This window comes from Peromyscus californicus, unplaced genomic scaffold (genome assembly GCF_007827085.1).
Source record: "Peromyscus californicus insignis strain IS unplaced genomic scaffold, ASM782708v3 Scaffold_5__1_contigs__length_169319896, whole genome shotgun sequence".
In the NCBI taxonomy this organism is placed as follows: Eukaryota; Metazoa; Chordata; class Mammalia; order Rodentia; family Cricetidae; genus Peromyscus; species Peromyscus californicus.
This window is the reverse complement of record NW_026294573.1, coordinates 87,301,256-87,319,086: the sequence shown is the minus strand read 5'-3', so window position 1 is coordinate 87,319,086 and position 17,831 is coordinate 87,301,256. Positions and strand designations below refer to the sequence as shown.

The following is a 17,831-nucleotide window of genomic DNA, read 5'->3' as shown; positions in this document are numbered from 1 at the left end:
TCTCTTCTCAGCCTCGAGCAAAAACTTGCTCATAGGTTACAAAAAAAGAACAATTGGATGTCAAGGACATTATAACACCACATAATGCCTAACACAGCGGGTAAATCCATTTTGGCGGGCTGAGCCCTTTAAAGTTGTTGAGTTCAGCAGCAGACTGACTGCCCATTTCAGACAAATTTATTCCAGCGTAATTAATTATCCAGCCCTTGATCTGTCATGGGTTGAGAGATGTGAAAGATGTGGACATTGAAAAAACAAAACTAATCAAATGTGACAGGGGCATCAGGTTTATCTACAATGGGTATATTAAAATCTGACCAAAGGGAGCAGACTTGGTGGTACACACCTTTAATCCCAGCACTAGGAGGTAGAGGTAAGTGGATCTCTGAATTTGAGGTCAACTTGGTCTACAAAGTGAGTTCCAGGCCAGCCAAGGCTATTACATAGTGATACATTGTCTCGACAAAACAAAAACAAACCAAACAACACAATTTTTTAAAATTTAGCCGGGTAGCAGTGGTGGACAAATCCTAGCACTTGGGAGTCAGAGGCAGGAGGATCTGTGAATTCGAAACCCCATCTCCAAAAACAAAAACAAACAAACAAAACAACAACAACAAAATTAACCAAAGGTTTGTGGAGGATCAGAGCTTGGGGTCTAGGGAGGCTAATGGGGCTAGAAACAAAGGCTGGTGGTGGGTGGTAAGGGCCTGAGTGGAGGGGAGCATGGGGGAGTGACTGCTTACTAGGGAGGTGATGAAATTATTTTGAAGGTAGACATGGGTAGTTGTGTAATACTGTAAATGTCTTAAGTACCACCAAATCTCCATTTAAAAATGGTTAATTTTATGATCTGTGAATCTCATTTAGTTTTTAAAAATTCAGTAGAAAATTTGGACTTTTTCAGTAGAAAAGTTGTAATATGAGAAGTCAAATGAAGGCTATATGAAAACTGCGCTCCTTGTGATTTTCCTGTAAATCTAAAATTATCCCAACCATTTATAAAGTTTACTCAAAACCAGAAGGCCAAAGGCCACTGGATCATGATCTCAGTAATCATAAATTAGCTCTAAGACCCTACGTAATTTCTTTCTAAAGAGCCTCAACTTCCCATAAGTAAAAATAGGGGGCTAGGACACAAAAACATTTTTGAAAAGATTTATTGCTATGTGTGTGAATGTTTTGCCTGCATGCAAGGCTATGCACCACCTGCCTGCAGTGGCGGGAGGTCAGAAAAGGGCATGGGATCCCCTTGAACTGTAGCTACAGAAGTTGCCAGCTGCCATGTGGGTCCTGGGAACTGAACCCTGGTCCTCTGGAAGAGTGTCACTGCTATTAACTGCTGAGCCATCTCTTCAAACCCTCAAAGTAGCTTTGAATGAATTAAAACAAGAACTCTTCCACTGCCCAGATCCAGGTTAGTCTCTGTGCATGAAGCACTCTGCTTAAAGAAAAGAGAAACTTACCTAAGTCTGCTGGAAAACCTTCAAAATCCAGATGCCATTATGGGGTGGTATAGGTGTGACTGAGAAAGAGCTGATGGATGACCTCAAAGATTCTTTCCAGGTGTTGAATTCTGTACTTTTAAATCCAAATCTCCATTCCTAGAAAAGGTTTCTCTTAGTTAAAGTTTAGTTAAGGGTTTGGGTAGGATGAACTAAAGATATAAAGAGCATTTTTGTTGTTGTTGTTTGAACAAGCTAGGCAAGTATGCTGTAACTGAGCCCTTTCCATTTTTTACTGGCACGTGAACAGCCTTATGGTGGAGATTAGATGGTAGGGTGAGCCCCTCTTACTCAGGCCTTGAATAAACAGGATTTGACCTCAGAAAACAAAGCTATGTTCCAGGAAGATCCATTTGCTAAGTAGTATTCATGGGACACTGACCTCAAAGGAAGTCACAGGAGTCCAAATGGGACTTGAAAGCCTAGGTCTACCATGATGCTCATGGGAATTAAAAAGGGATATCAAATGACCATTGGGGTTCTGATTTATAAATTTGACTTATGACTTAACGATGTCTATTGGAGAATTAACATAGAGAGCTAACAAGGGTAACAGTAATGCAGCTTGATAGGAGTTAGGAATTAATACCTGAAAGCACTTAGAACAGCAGTCCTTAATTGTGAATGCTCATTCACCTGCTGGTGATCCAACGAGATCCAGGATTCTGTGTGTGTGTGTGTGTGTGTGTGTGAATGGGAGAGGAGAGGAGAGGAGAGGAGAGGAGAGGAAAGAGGGAGAGAGAGGGAGAGAGAGGGAGGGAGGGAGGGAGGGAGGGAGGGAGAGAGAGAGAGAGAGAGAGAGAGAGAGAGAGAGAGAGAAAGAGAAAGGGAGATGGGTCTTTTCCAAAAGCACACTGTATGAGTCATCATTTTCAACAAGAATGTTCTTTATTGTATAAAGCATTAAAATCTTCTCAACAGTCTCCAGTCACTTTCAATAAACTCTTCACTGTATCCACTCAACTAGCTAACAGTGTCCAACTATATTATATTACTTGTCAACCTCAAGTGCTCAACTAAGATAAAAAGCAAAGTGCTTGGAGCACTAACTGGGGAGAAAGGAAAGGCCATCAGACACTTCCACAGCCACAGAGGTGGTGGCTGAGTTGCTAGATTCCTGAGCACCATTACATTCACCTGAAGGTTCAGAGGTGTTTCAGGAGACGAGGACTAAGGATCTGAGGACTAGAAGATGAAATAAGTAAAAGGAGGAGGAGAAAGTGGGCTGGGAAGCAGAGGCAGGAGACAGATGGAGAGGGAAAAACTGTGCCTAGAGGAAATAAAGTCTGGAACTTGTCAAGAGTTCAGGAAGTGAAAAGCAGCAGCCACTGGTCAGGGAGATGGACTAATGAAGAGAAAACCTGGGACTTTACACCTTCCAGGAGGTAGCACTAAATCCTACAGTGGCAGGCACTGAGTTATCGCTAAGATTAAGCCACCTGTTTTTCAGAATTGGCACCCCTTTTGACAGATTCCAATTGACACTGAGAATTTAAGAGTGTATGTTATAGGAGTGCAGCCACCCCAGCAGACTGAACATCTACAAACAATAAAGAAGGGCTACAAACTAATTAAGTCTAGAAACCAAACCAAATAAACAAACAAGAAATGTTACCATCCAGTGAAGAGATTACCTTATTTCCCAGTTTAGTCATTTCCTAAAGGGCAACCATTCTGACCATTAACACCTACTGCCAATACTGTGCAATCAAACGGGGTGACCATGATCAAAGCCCCATTTTGCCCCCTGAGCCTTTAGTGCCTCTGTGACATGGAACACAGCAGGCAACATGGAAGTTGCCTTTTTTGGAGGGGCAGGGAAATGGGATAAAAAAAACCAAAAACTAGCTAGCCACATACTTAAGTAAACAAATGATATCATACTATTTAGTCATTCAAAATCCCTTATACTAAAAAGTCACAAACTCCAGACTGATTCAGCAAAACAGGTTTCTGTTACTCAGATGCTCTGAGTATGGGAAGAGCTGGTTTTGATCATTCTGCTCAGTTTTTACTTTGATCTCAGGCACCTGTGCCTGCAGAAGGCTCTGCCTCGCAGGGAAAGGCCTCACATGGAAACATCTCAGGGTGGTCACGTCCATGGTGCCACAGTCTGCCCACTCTCTCCACTCAGTTGTCTACTTCCTCCTCCTCATTCTGCTCTTCCTCATCCAGTCTTTCCTCGTCTTCATCCTCTTCCTCCCTGCTCTTGTCCTGCTCTTCGGAATCCGTTTTTTTGTCTCTGTCCTTCTTCTTTTGCTCCGAAGCTTCCTTCTTGCCTTTCTGCTCCCGCCTGTACGCTGTAAGGAAGCAGGAGAACAATGTTTAATCAGACAAACCGAGGCACAGGAGGAATAGCCAGGCCTGCGTCACACGTCCGAAATGTTACCAACTAAACAGAGTGGAATTGTGACCAGTACTGGATTCCTGAAACCAGGAGGTCAGGGAACGGAGGATGCCACCTTTCATATGGCTTAAGAAACAGAAGAGGGGATGGATACCTTCTAGGGCTTCTTTCAACGGTACAACGAACCGCTGGAACTCCATCTCTTCCATGGCTGACAGCACATCACTGGCATTGAGAGTCTTGCGCTTGCCCTTCATGGCGAAGTTGTTCGCACTGGGAGAAAAAGCAAAGCCCTTCAGAAGCTGTCAGAGTGGGTGGGGACACGAGACACCACGAGGTGGGGGTGGGGAAAAAAGCCCACACGTATCTTAGATGCATGGGTTTTTGCGACACGCCTCAGTTCGTTCCTTCCCCGTTACAAAGGGCTACGGCAACCTTCTTGTTTAACCTGCTTCAGAATTTACGGGAACTGGAGGAGAGCTGTGAGTCGCTCTCTCTACCGAGGCAGGGAACAATTACGGGGGCCACGAACTCGGGGTCGGGATCCCGCAGGGCCTCCCTTCCGCCTCTGCTCGGCTCACCAGGATGTGGCATAGAGAACGAAGACGCTGGCGGCGCGGGAGATGGCGCTCCGGGCCTCCTTGGAGATGTTGACGCCGTCCGGGAGCTGCGAGAGTGGATAGGACACACACGCGGATCTCGTTAGCCTTCTGCCCACTCGTCCGCCCCCGACCCGTTCGCCAGCCCGAGCAGCTCACCGCTTCCTTGATGATCCTAGTAATGACGGCGTTGGGCAGATTTAGGTCCTCGGGCCTCTCCGCCATGGCCTCCGCCGGAGCCCGAGCCTCCTCCGCCTCAGGCCTTCTCTTCAGACAGTTCTGGCGTCTGGACTTCCCGCGTCGCTAAGATCTGACCCTCGGAGGCTTCCGTCCCACCCCACGTTGCCAGTGTCCCACAGTGCTTTGCGCAGCACCGCCTCCCTTCTACACCCGCCCCGCCTCAAGTCGCCGGCGTAGCCAAGCTTTCCATGTCGCAGTGGTTTCGGCTCACTGAGATTTCCGTTAGCTTCCATCGTATCCTTGACGTTCCTCTCCAGGCTCGTTTCTTTGCCACACACCGTCATTATCACTGGAACTTCCGTACCAAACTAATTTTGGCTCTCTGAGGTTTCCGTCTAGTCTCCCATCGTGCTCTGCGCCGCTGCTAGGCAACGGGACAGCATGGTGCCTAGCGTGGAAGGGGCAGGCGTAGACTGAGCCGGTGGGGCGGGACTCCGATGGACGAGCTGGGCGGGGTCTTCTGGGAGAGGTGGACGGGGGCCAAGGCCTCGGAGCGTTTTCGCCATCTCAGCGTTGTCCCTAGTGGCGCAGAACAGAGCACTTTGGTATCTACCTTTAACCCGCGGAGTCGCGGACCACTGACACTTGAGTCCCTCACTTTTTTTTTTTTGGCTCGGAACTCAATGGAGATTTTCTCTCAATTTTACTTCACCGATGTCCATCTTTAATCTTAGTCCCCTCACAACTTTGTGATAATCGTATTGAGGATAAATGTTATCTAAAACTTTGTTGTTGTTGTTGTTTTTAATGCCAACTATTTTATTAGGACAGCTGTAATACTGGCAATATCGAGAGACGCCTCATGAGACTTCGGGGCTCAGTTTGGACTGGTCCGGCACTGAAAGGGCGAGAAGCATCTGATTGTAAGAATAATGCATCATATTCGCATTCTCATTTAAAAACCCGTGTTAAAGTTGTATTTCTTAATTCATTAAGTAATTCATCGTACATATTCTCCATCAAAATCATTACGGAATTTTACATTTCCAGTGGCGTTTTAAGTTACATAACTTTTGTATTAAATACAAAAAAATTCTTACTGAGAACTAATGTTGGAGTCTTTCTTTCTCTTTGCTTGTTTTTCTTAAAACATGTTCCAAGATTTGTTTTCCTGCTTTGCTTGAAGACACAATTACAAAGAAATATTTTCCTCTTGGGAGGAAAGAAACACAATCCACTAACAAGGCAAATAGGATGATGAATGGTGCTGAGGGATTGCTGTGGTGGAAAGAGCTTTGCCCTCAGAACAGGCCTGGTTTAACGACATCAGAAGCCTTACTCCCAGCCACTGTTTAGCTGGAACTGGTGTTGTCAGACATCTTGACCTAGGAGCGAAACCAGAAATCTGAATATTATGGACCATTTCAGTTTCAAGATACTGGCTCAAAATGCTTGCCAAGCTAAATAAGTCATAGGCCAGGTGCAACCCAGGCCAATAGTTTTGGATTCCTGATTTAAATGATAAGCTGTTTAGAAGAGAGAGTTTGTTTATTGCTGTTCTCCAGGCCCCAAACAGGTTCTCTCACATATTTGGTAGTCAATAAATGTGTTGACTAGAAGAGGAAATTGACAGTGTCCTTAAAAAGTTAATAAGGAGACCGGTGAGATGGCTCAGTGGTAAAGACACTTTGTACCAAGCTGAGGACCTGAGCAGTCTCTGGGCTCATGAAAAGAATGACCTCCTGCTGACCCTCACATGTGTACTGTGGCACCTGTGCCCACAAAATAGATGAATAAACTGCAATTATATGTTAAAAGGAATAAGGTAGTTGTAGGGACTGCATAACATTTTAAAAAGGGGATTGATAATATTTATAGTATAATTTATTTGTGTGTGTGTGTGTGTAATGTATGTACTTATGTGTGTATGAGTATGGATAGTCACATGCCATGCTGCTGTGGAGGTCAGACCTTAAGTGTTGGTCTTTGCCTTCTGCCTTAAGACAGGATCTCCTTTTTGCTGTTTACATCATGCCAGGCTTGTTAGTTCATAAGCTTCAAGAGATTCTCAAAGCTCTGCTTTCTATTTTGTGGTAGGAGCAAAGGGATTACAGACGTGCTACTGTGCCTGGCTTCTTATGGGTTCTGGGCACTGGAATTCAGGTCCTCATGCCTTGCCCTCCAAATGTTTTTAGCTACTGGGAGCAAAGCCTGATAATATTTATCAAGCACTTGTTATAAGTCATACATAAAAAATTGTATCTTATTTGATACTTTTACAATTTTTGCTTTGTTTTGTTTTTTTGAGACAGGGTTTCTCTGTGTATCCCTGGCTGTCCTGGAACTTGCTCTGTAGACCAGGCTGGCCTTGAACTCACAGAGATCTGCCTGTCTCTGCCTCCCCAGGACTGGGATTAAAGCATGTGCCACCATGTCCAGCCATGCTTCTAAAATTTTTTTTTTTTCCGTTTTTCGAGACAGGGTTTCTCTGTGTAGGATGCTTCTAAAATTTTATAAAAATAGTTTAAAAATTTTTGAGGTCATAATATAATTACATCATTTCCCCCTTCCCTTTCCTCTTCCTCTCTCAAAACTTCCCATGTTGCCGGGCGGTGGTGGCGCACGCCTTTAATCCCAGCACTCGGGAGGCAGAGCCAGGCAGATCTCTGTGAGTTCGAGGCCAGCCTGGTCTCCAAAGCGAGTTCCAGGAAAGGCGCAAAGCTACACAGAGAAACCCTGTCTCGAAAAACCAAAAAAAAAAAAAACTTCCCATGTTCTCTTTTAAATTTATGACCTTTTTTCTTTGTTTTATGTATATACATATATGTATGTATGCTCCTACAATATAAAAAAATTATTTTTTGAGATCATAATATAATTACATCATTTTCCCCTTCCTTTTCCTTCCTCCATACCCTTTCATGTAAGCCCCCTTTCTCTTTTTCAAATTCATGGTCTCTTTTTCTTTGTTGTTACGTATATATGCGTGTAACATATATATGTGTGTGTGTATATAAATACATATATACCCTTATACACACATAAATACAATCTGCTCAGTCTGAATAATGTTATTTGTATGTTTTCAGGGCTGACCATTTGGCACTGAATAACCAACTGGTATGCTCTTCCTTGGGTAGACTATTTCTTCAGATCTCAGCACTCCTTAGTTGCCTGTGGTTCTTTGTCTAGGCTTGAGGCCTCATGAGAGTTCCTTCTTCTCTGATAGCATGTCTATTAATGTTGTCTTTGTTCAGCTCATGTTTAGACCGGCATGTTGGTGGGACTTCGTGGGTATAGCTTCTGGGTACCAGGCTTTCTTTTTTGGGCCACCAACCAGCTCCCAAATCATGACATGGAGACTCCTTATTAGTTATGAATGCTTGACCTAGCTTAGGCTCATTTCTAGCTACTTCTTTAACTTAACCTGTTTCTCGTTATCTACTTTGCCTCGGGGCTTTTTACCTTTCTTCCTTCTGAATAGCTAGCTTATTTTCACTGCTTCTCGTGTCTGGCTGGTGGCTGCCCGGCTTCTGGCCCTGGGTGTGTCCTTCTCTTTCCCCCTCCTTCTCTTCTCTGATTTAGACTCCTCCTCCTATTTATTCTCTCTGCTCACCAGCCCCACCCATCCCTCTCCTGCCTAGCTATTGTCTGTTCAACTTTTTATTAGACCAATCAGGTGCCTTAGGCAGGCAAGGTGAAACAAATGCAACACATCTTTACATAGTTAAACAAATGCAGCACAAACAATTGTAACACATCCTTACATCATTAAAGTAATATTCAGCAGCTTGAACAAATGTAACACATCTTTGCCCAGTTAAAATAATATTCCACAACACTTCTGACATTTGTTTGTTTGTTTTGGAGACAGGGTTTCTCTGTGTAACAGCTCTGGTTGTCCTACAACTCTCTTTGTAGACCAGGCTGGCCTCGAACTCACAGAGCTCTCTCCACCTGCCTCTGTCTCCTGAGAGCTAGGGTTAAAGGCGTGTTCCACCACCATCCAGCCCAGCTTCTGACATTTCTAGGAGACACAATCTCACAGCAAAACCCCAGCTCCTGTGCCCCCCTCTTCCACAATGGTCCCTAAGCCTTAGGTATAGGAACTGTATTGTAGATGTACCAGCTGGGACTGGGCTCTTTAACTCTGCATTTTGATTGGATGTAGTTTTCTGTAATGGTCTCTGTCTGTTACAAAGAGAAGTTTCCTTCCGAGGGGTGAGAACTACAGTTATCTGTGGGTGTAAGGACAAATATTTAGAGTATAGTTAGGGATTATGCTGGTTTAGTAAATTGGTGGTTGTAGGTTCTCCTCCAAGATCCATAACTTCCCTAGCCCTAGGTAGTTGACAAGATTTCCAGTGCCAGGCATGGTTTCCCAGTTGTTAAGTGGGTCTTAAGTCTTATTAGAGAGCTTCTGGTTACCACCAAGATATGCATGCCTCTATTTCACCTTAGAGTTATGGTGCCACGTCAGTCATTGATGTGGCTCATAGGCAGCATTGGTTGCTTCTCTCCTTTGGAAGCTTTTCGTGGCACCTCTGGTACCACAAAAGCTAGTCCTGAGGGAGGAGGCTTTCAGGTGAATCTGAGCCCTGTGTCTGAAGTGTATTATGTCTTCAGTAATAGGGACTTAGCTTCTACCTTTGGGGGGCAACTGAGGACAATAGCAATAGCCTATAATGTTTTGGGAGTCTCTTGGACAACCCTGACCAACAACTAACAAGAGGGCTGCTCATACCCAGTGTTGTGATGATCTGTGTCTCTCCAAGGGAGCACTCTCAGCCCAGACGGGAAAATCGCACTTCAACTCGATATGTCTGTCTATATACTGACTTACATGAATTATAGGGATTTTTAGGTAGATAGTTAAAAGTTTAATTACTGCTGGGCATGGTGGTGCACGCCTTTAATTCCAGCACTCGGGAGGCAGAGGCAGGCTGATCTCTGTGAGTTCAAGGCCAGCCTGATCTACAGAGTGAGAATCCAGGACAGCCAGAGATACACAGAGAAACCTTGTCTTGAAGCCGCCCCCACCCCCCAAAAAAAAGACAATAGAGGATGATTCCTTATGACTTTTCCAGAATCCTACTGCTATTTTATCATCCTTCCTCCTTTAGTATTTATCTCCCCCATTCCTAGTCAGAGCCCCTCATTTTCCCCATTTCCTCCTTCAGATCACCTGTGCCCTGCTAGTCCCCTCTCCTTTTCTTGAATTGTTGATGAGTGTGTATGTTCCTACAATGAAAGTTTTAAAATTTATTTTATGTGTAGTGGTGTTGGCCTGAATGTATGTACCACATGCATACAGTAGAAGAAGAGGGTATGTAATCCTTTGGAACTGGCTTTACACAAGGCTGTGAACCATCATGTGGGTGCTGGGAATTAAACCTAGGTTCCCTGGAAGAGCAGCCATTTCTCTTAACTGCTGAGCCAGCTCTCCAGCCCTCTTGCAATCTTATGTGGGATCCCCACTCTCTTTCATCAGGAAATGGCCCAAGAAGGGTGAGGTTACTTGGTCAAGGCCACGCAGCCAGTAGATGAAAAGTCAGTGGTCTCTGAAGCAACATCAGGCCATCTGACTTGCAGTCAGAGCAAGGCCATTCATGGGCAGGGGTATTTCCTGATGATTATAGCATTTTGAAAAGTGATAAATTCTTTCTAAAGGCTTGAGCCACCTAAATAGCACTTCTGTGATTTCATTATTTTTAAGTTTTTATTGTTGTTTCTTTTTGAGATGGAGTCTCACAATATATCCTTGGCTGGCCTGAAACTTGCTATGTAGATTATTCTGGTCTTGAATTCATAGAGATCCATCTGCCTCTTCCTCCTAGAATGATGGAATTAAAGTTGTACGCCTGTCTCTACGGGTTGTAATTTTCAAAGGTGGTGGCATTTTGTAATGATAAATGAAGGGGGAAAGGAAAGGATGCTGATATTATTTTATTTTTTCATTGTGTATATGTGTGTAATGTGCATGTGTGTGCAGGTATGTTTGACCATACAGATGTATATAGAAGCCAAAAGTCAACACTGAGTGTCTTCCTTAACCACTCCTCCACCTTATTTCTTGAAACAGGGTCTCTCACTGAACTTGGAGATGGCTGGTGCTGTTAGACTAGCTGGCCAACAAGCCCTGGGATCTGTGCCCCCCAGCACTGAGGTTATAGATGTACAGTGCCACGCCTGGCTGTTATGTGGGTGCTGTGGAGCTGAACTCAGGTCCTCAGGCTTGTTCCACAGCCACTGAGCCAGCTCCTGTTTTTTCCATTTTTAATACTTACTATTTTTTCTATCTGCATACATAATGTGTGTATGTATGGAGGCCAGAGGACAGCTTGCAGGAGTCAGTTCTCTCCTTCCACCATGTGGGTTTTGGGGGATCATCGAACTATTATTGTTAGGCTTGCTGGCAAATGCTTTTACTCACTGAGCCATTTCCCTGGCCCTACTTCTGTTTTTGAGACAAAGATCCTGTGCTATAGCCGAAGATGGCTCTTAACACCTTGTGTAGCCTAGGCTGACTTCAGATTCCTATTAACCCTCCTACCTCAGCCCCCTGAGCTGCTGGGATTACATGTATGAGCGTTTGGCTCTGATATTTATTTTGAATTATTGGAACAACATTTTCTTGTTTGTTTTCTCTTCTTTGAGATGACAGGGTCTCACTATGTAGACCAGGCTGGCCCCAAACTCACAGAGATCCACCTCCGTTTGCCTCCTGAGTGCTGGGATTTAAGGTGTGCGCCACCACGTCTGGCCTTAAGCGAGTTTTTGAATGTCTGTAAACTAACTGTTGTAGTTCCTGAAACAGACTTGTCATTTCACAGATGAGAGAGTGAGGCAGAGTGGGAAAGTCTCCAGCCACTCACTCAGCTGCACAGGGCCAGTCGGGGGCTTTTGAAGACGACGGTCTCCCGAACTTGCCTGTTGACCTCCTTCTAGCTTCACACTTGCTTGTTTTTAAATTATGTTTTTGTGTGTGACCACGTTTTACTCAGTTGGGTTTGATAGACAGTTTATGATTTCATTTCAAATTGAGATCTCCTGCATGGCTGTCTAACGTATCAAAATAATAACCCCTAAGTGTGTGGCTGCTAATTCTCCAGAGGGTTAAAATGCTGCAAGACTGGGTTTTGTCTTAAACCATCCATAGCTATGAACTTGCCAAATGAGGACCAGTGGGACGAAACCACCTGTGGCTCGGCAGTTTGTCAGCATCCACAATGCTGGACATCTCTCCGACGGATCGAGAGGGGCCATCCTAGGATCCTGGACTCATCCAGCAAATCTTCCCGCGAAGTTGAAGGTACGTTGGCTAGCCTCTGGTGTCTTCTTCACTGAGTCCTTATCCTGTTTGTTTGGTTCCCTTTCCGCAGGCAACAGGTTACACGTTTTATTGTGGTCCACTTTCTCAGATAAACTCCCGACACTCACCATTGTAAATATCACGGATACCTGCTTGTGGTCCAAGCAGAGGGTGGTTCAGCGACCACGATCAGAATTTACCTTCCCTAAGGAGCGGTCTTTACTGTGGAAACCAACCTGCAGACGTCATGGCAGGTAAGTGATCGAAGAATCTTTCCTTAGCAAACTGTGTCTCCAAACCCTAGGTGTGCATTTCTCTCATCCGCACAGATGACTCAGAAGGATGGATTTGAAAGAAAATACTGAGGGCTGGGGCTGTAGCTCAGTGATAAGACCCCTTTGCTCAGCACCTACGAGGCTTTGAATCTGATCCCCAGTGTTACCAAAAACAAGACAGCAAAATGGAACATACCCAAAGTTAAGTGAATAGTAAACAGGGAAAGGAGAGTCCAAAGGAACAGCCATACGTGTGTTCCGGGAGCAGAGTAAGTGGGGCTGTAGTGGTTTGCCCAGGTGAAGTACCGTTGCCTGGGTGGTTTAACTAATGAAATTCAACGTCACAGAATTCTGGAGGCAAGAAGTCTGAGATCAAGGAGTTCGTATTTTTTTCCTAGGCCCCTCTCCTAGGAGATGACATCTTGTCCTTCAGTCTTCTTTGTGTGTCTGAACCCTAATCTCATTTTATAAACATACTAATCCTATTGGATAAGGACCCACCCACCCACAGGACCTCATCTCATTTTAGTTCTCTCTTTAAAGAGTCTGTCTCAAAATATAGTCAGTCACATTCTAAAGTACTGGGGTTAGAAACTCAGCAAATGAATTTTAGGTTTGGGGCACAACTTAGCTGCTAATGGGGCGATTTTATCAGCTTCTGAAGGTCATCAGAGAAGAGTGGGCACACATGCTGCCTGCCTGCCTCCCTCCCTCCCTCCCTCCCTCCCTCCCTCCCTCCCTTCCTTTTCCTTTTTTTTTCTTGACAGGGTCTCTTCATAGTCTCTGCTGTCCTGGAACTCACTAAATAGATCAGGCTAGTCTTGAACTCACAGCGATCTACCTGTCTCTGCTTCCCAGTGCTGGGATTAAAGGCGTGTGCCACCATGCCTGGTTCATGTTGTCTTATTTTTTTAGTTTTAGATGTGAAACGACTTGTAAGCTCCTAGTGGCTTTTTTGTTTAATCTCCTGCAAAGTCTAGGCACCCAGTTTTGCCGAAACATGAAATTGCAGTTCTGTGGAAACCTCAGCTTTTAAAATTCAAAGACCTCGCTGCCCAGAGTCCAAGCACTAATGACTGCCCTTGAAGTGGTTTCTTTTCTCTAGTCCATGTAAGCAAGCTGGTGATTTTTCTTAGCCTTATGGGAGTATAGGAGGGACTAGGACTACTTTCTGATTCTCTAGGACCTGAGCCCTGAGAAAGCAGCATCAGCATCCAGCCAGGACCTGCACTGGGCCCCACATCTGCACACAGGCACGCTTCTGCTCCCATTAGGGCCCGTGTGTCCGTGCTGCAGGTAGCCCCCTCAGCAGCCAGCTCCTGTTCCATCTGTTCCTTCTGTGTTCTTGCTGTCCGCCTCCGCCTCTGTCCTGGACTGTTTCCACACCACCTCGAGTGTGGGCTTCTGCTCTCTTGCCTCTTCTCTGACACTCGGACTAATGCTTTGCCCATCTCCTCACTCACTTCATTCCTCCGCATCTGCTCGTTCTCGAGCTGTCCCCTCTGTTCTGCTGCACTCCTCTCTGGTCATGGTCCTCGCTCTCTGATGTCAACTTTTTCTGGCTTTTCGATGGTGACTTGCTGCTGTCTCTAACACTTTGCCCATGTGGTCTTCCCAACCTTAAAGGCTCCCTTCCCTCTGCCCTGCTTCATTAAATCCCTGGAGTGCCTTAGACTGCCACAGGAGGTCCTGAATTCCTGACGGACCTCACCTTCTGTGTCTCTCTTTCTTGTTCAGTAGGTTCCAGCCATGTTGTCCTTTCTGTCTGTCACATCCTCCACACTTCCCACCCCACAGCTCAGGCACCTACACTTTGCTCCCTAGACTGGTGTTTTACAGTCCACCATTGCTGACACTTTGGGTCAGATAGTTATTATTGGGGTCTGTGCTGTGTGTCATGGGTCACTGAGCTTCATTGCTGTCTACACACTGCAAGCCAGTACCACCTCACCTGCAACTGTGACAACCTCAAATCCATCCATCCATTGTCAGATGTGCCTTGCGGGGGGGGGGGGGGGGGGGGGGGGGGGGGGGGGCAGAGTTGCCCATTTGAGAACATTGCTTTTGATGCTCCTGCAGCTAGTTCTTCCTTGTCCTCTAGTTTGAACTGAAGAATTGCTTTTTCACAGAGATGAGCACCTTATTTAAAAGTTCCCATATACACCTTGACCATCATTAGACTTGGCCTCTTTGGCCTCGCATCCTGCTCTGAGAAGCCTTTTATTCATTTGTTTGCCTTGTTGCCACAAAACTCAGCTCTCACTTCAAAGGGAATGCAAACTGGGCATGGTGGAACCCAGTTTAATCCCAGCACTCAGGAGGCAGAAGCAGGCAGATCTCTGTGAGTTCGAGGCCAGCCTGATCTACATAGTGAGTTCCAGGATAGCTGGGGCTACACAGAGAAACCCTGTCTCAAATCACAACAACAAAAAGAAACATAAAATCATTCATTCTTGAGCCAATCTGAGTGACCTTGGCCTGAAATACAGAGGTTACAACAAAGTAGGAGAGCTCTCTGTTACAGGTCTCAGCTGCTACATGGTGACATTCTTCCTTAGCTCTCGGGTGGGTGAAAACTAATGAGCTATTACTACATCTCAAAAGGTTTCGCCTGATGGTTACAGCATGTTAGGTCAGACACAGAGCAGAACAACAAATGGTTATAAAAGGAGTGAAAGATAGCCAAGAGAATTTGGTTCTGGATCTGTAACATGCTAACGCTCCACAATCACAGTCAGTCATTCAACCTTATAGACTTTAATATAGATATGGCTTTGGGAGTGAGAGGAGGGACATCACTTCACAGAATCCTGTCATTAGAATGAATGTCAGTGCTGGGAGCTGGAGAGGTGGAGTAATGGTTAAGAGCACTGGCTGCCCTTCCAGAGGGTCCAGGATATATCGTTCCATTCTATTCCTTCCCGTGTCTCCAACAGTACATGGCACAGAGTGGAAGCTCAGGTTTCTGGTGAATGAGTGAATATGGTGTCCTCCACTGTCAAGGTTGAGTTTTACCTCTTACCATTCTCCCTGCGTGCTGATTCTTCCCAGTTCTTCCATCAGTGATTGCTCCTGCCATGCTTATGGATTTGTTCCAGTCCTACATCCTCTTTGCTCACCTGCATTTGAAGCCCTTTTGAAAGTAGGAGTCACAGCATCATTTGTTTAGTCACATATGCAGCTCACAAATATGTTTTTAGTGGGGGTCACCAGGCTGGGTTCTGGGGATACAACAGGGTTTTGTTTATCTCATGGAAATAAGACAGTGTCTGTGCTCAGAGGCTTTCATCTTAGCTGGGTATTGATTACCCAGAGTCCAGGGATTTCGCTATGTCTGGCATGGGATATCTGAGGGAAAAAAAATCTATGTACACTAAGCTCTTATGTCTGTTAACTATTCCTCTAAGACAAAATTCTATCAATACAGCTACAACTCCATTGAGCATTCAGGGCAGGGATAAATCTAGATGCACCAAGCTCCTTATCCGTCTACTTTATTTCTCTGGGGTGAATCCATAGCTTCAGTTCTCCATAGCTTCAGTTCCATCCAGTTCCCTTTCATAGTCCTGCTGATGACTAAGCTCTTATGCTTCCTACCTCGTCTTCGTCCTCTGTTTCTTCTCACTCCATCCTACTTGCTCTCTATTCCTAGCTCAAGAGTTTTGTCTTGCCATCTACATTACCTCTGTGTTCTTCTCTTCTCCTTGGTCATGCCCTTCTCTCTGTCTACAGAAAATGCCTGCTTCTTTTCTCTCTGGCCAGGCAGTTCTCTGCCCTCTCAGGAATGTTCCTCCACCCTACCTTCTACCTCTTTTGTTCTCAGTCAGTTGCTCTGGAGAGCCACTAGGCCTCAAGGCATCATTTGCACAAGAAGCAAAGCTGTGCATCTCCAGCCAGCTTGTCTCCTAGGCTCAGTGGGGGAGTTAGTTACCTAGAAGTTCAGCAGGTCTGGGGAGCTGAACTGTTAGCCAAATGGTCTGGAAATATTTGGGCACGCAAGAATTTCATAGCAGAAGGCAGCTGAAATATTAAAGCCTGGTTAGCACCAAATATTCATAATAAATGGCTTGCCTTTTGACAGTCCCTTGGCTGGTCAAAGTATAGCTTTAATATACAGCTGAATCTCTGTAATATATTCTTGTGGCTCGCCACAGCTGGGGAGGCAAAGATACCAGCAGGCTGGGGTGTCCAGTGTGGAGTGACCTAAAAGGACTACTGTTCCAGGCTATGGAAGCACAGGGAAGATTTCCTAACCTAGAGCCCGGTCATCTGCACAGGGAATATTGATCCCCGGCTCTGAAATTAGAGCAGCATATTGAAAGGGGGGGGGGCTTGCATGTGGGAAGCTGGCAGGGAGAAAACTCTAAACTACAGAGCTGGGCAGAGGTAGTGCACACCTTTAACCCCAACACTCAGGAGGCAGAGCCAGACGGATCTCTGTGAGTTCGAGGCCAGCCTTGTCTACAAGAGCGAGATCCAGGACAGGCACCAAAACTACACGTAGAAAACCTGTCTCAAAAAACCAAAACCAAAACCAAAACCAAAAAACAAAAACAAAAAAAACTATAGGACTGGGGCCTGAAAGTGAGAGGACATTCTTTGAGAGTTTGGAACACAGAGCAGGAATGATGTGGGCTCAGAGGTAAGGCTGAACTGTAGAAAATACCAGTGGAAAGTAAGGTCTCTCACCTGAGACTTCATAAGTCAGGATGAATGGAGTCTTTGTTTGCATACCTCCATATTACTGTTTCTTAAAATTAAGGAACTTATTTTTAAGTAATAAGTCTTAAAAATAAGGAACAAATGATATGAAAACATTACAGGTTCTCTATCTCTCTGTGTCTGTCTGTCTGTCTGTCTGTTTCTCTCTCTCTCTCCTATGTTGTTTTTTGAGACAGGGTCTTACTATGCAGCCCTGGCTGGCCTTGAATCACAAAGGTCTGCCTCCTTTTGCCTCCCAAGTGCTAAGATGAAAGGCATGGATGGACCTCTGTGCCCAGCCTTAATAAGCCTAAAGAAATTGTCTTTACTTGGTGTGTGTGTGTGTGTGTGTGTGTGTGTGTGTGTGTGTGTGTGTGTGTGTGTGTGAATACAAGCATGTGGGCATGACACTGCACATGTGGAGGTCGGGGGACTGTTTGGAGAGTGGGTTCTGTCTTTCCAGTGTGGGGATCAGGGATCAAGGTTAGGTTACCAGGCTTACACAGAAAGTGCTTTTACCCTTGAGCCATCTTGCTGGCCCATACTACACTGTTATTTAAGGTGCTGTACTCGTTTTCCTATAGTTAGAGAGGCATAGGCTATGCATTGAGTTTGATGAGATACCTAGTTATAAAGTGCAGTATACAATGTCCGTGTAGGAATACCTGTGTTTATTTGATTAGTATTAAATCCCGGGCCTTCGTAGTGAGTAGATGGGTTTTCTTCAGAGCGTGAACTTTGCTATTCCATTGGCTTTTTTCCTCTTTGACTCTCTTTCATACTTGGCACTCATATCTTCCAGGTCTCCGAAGGCTTTACGTGACAAGGGTGTACCTGGCCTTTCTAGTCCTCCCACAGTAAGTCACAGTTTTAAATGCTGACTCCTCTATAGTTTCTCTTTATTAGTGGGAA

General features: G+C 45.2%; 2 protein-coding genes across 3 annotated transcripts in view; one reads left to right on the top strand and one right to left on the bottom strand.

Annotated features, from left to right (window-relative positions):
* Nucleotides 1–2,371: 2,371 nt before the first annotated feature.
* On the bottom strand, nt 2,372–4,804 carry Pole3 (DNA polymerase epsilon 3, accessory subunit). The gene is made up of 4 exons (XM_052716526.1): nt 4,611–4,804; nt 4,434–4,519; nt 4,007–4,125; nt 2,372–3,805 (listed from the first exon to the last, which is right to left on the bottom strand). The coding sequence occupies exons 1-4, from the start codon at nt 4,674–4,676 to the stop codon at nt 3,636–3,638; spliced, it is 441 nt and encodes a 146-aa protein (XP_052572486.1). The 5' UTR covers nt 4,677–4,804; the 3' UTR covers nt 2,372–3,635.
* Nucleotides 4,805–4,818: 14 nt separating this feature from the next.
* Nucleotides 4,819–17,831, top strand: part of CUNH9orf43 (chromosome unknown C9orf43 homolog) — a 28,761-nt gene continuing 15,748 nt past the window's right edge. Inside the window, exons 1-5 of one of the 2 annotated variants that reach the window (XM_052716523.1) lie at nt 4,819–5,236; nt 5,458–5,554; nt 11,791–11,943; nt 12,053–12,197; nt 17,722–17,776. In XM_052716523.1, coding sequence (XP_052572483.1) covers nt 5,129–5,236; nt 5,458–5,554; nt 11,791–11,943; nt 12,053–12,197; nt 17,722–17,776 — 558 coding nt within the window. In that variant the 5' untranslated portion in view covers nt 4,819–5,128. Of the gene's footprint in view, nt 5,237–5,457; nt 5,555–7,421; nt 10,832–11,790; nt 11,944–12,052; nt 12,198–17,721; nt 17,777–17,831 lie in introns of those variants that run through there. The other variant, XM_052716524.1, reaches the window with a different exon arrangement.

What these genes read in the sequence shown, in the direction of transcription:
- Pole3 (XM_052716526.1), bottom strand. Translation starts at nt 4,676, where the DNA reads ATGGCGGAGAGGCCCGAGGACCTAAATCTGCCCAACGCCGTCATTACT. An exon ending in CTAGGATCATCAAGGAAGCG is followed by an intron (nt 4,520 to 4,610) that starts GTGAGCTGCTCG and finishes CCACTCTCGCAG; the next exon opens with CTCCCGGACGGCGTCAACAT. An exon ending in GTTCTCTATGCCACATCCTG is followed by an intron (nt 4,126 to 4,433) that starts GTGAGCCGAGCA and finishes TTTTTCTCCCAG; the next exon opens with TGCGAACAACTTCGCCATGA.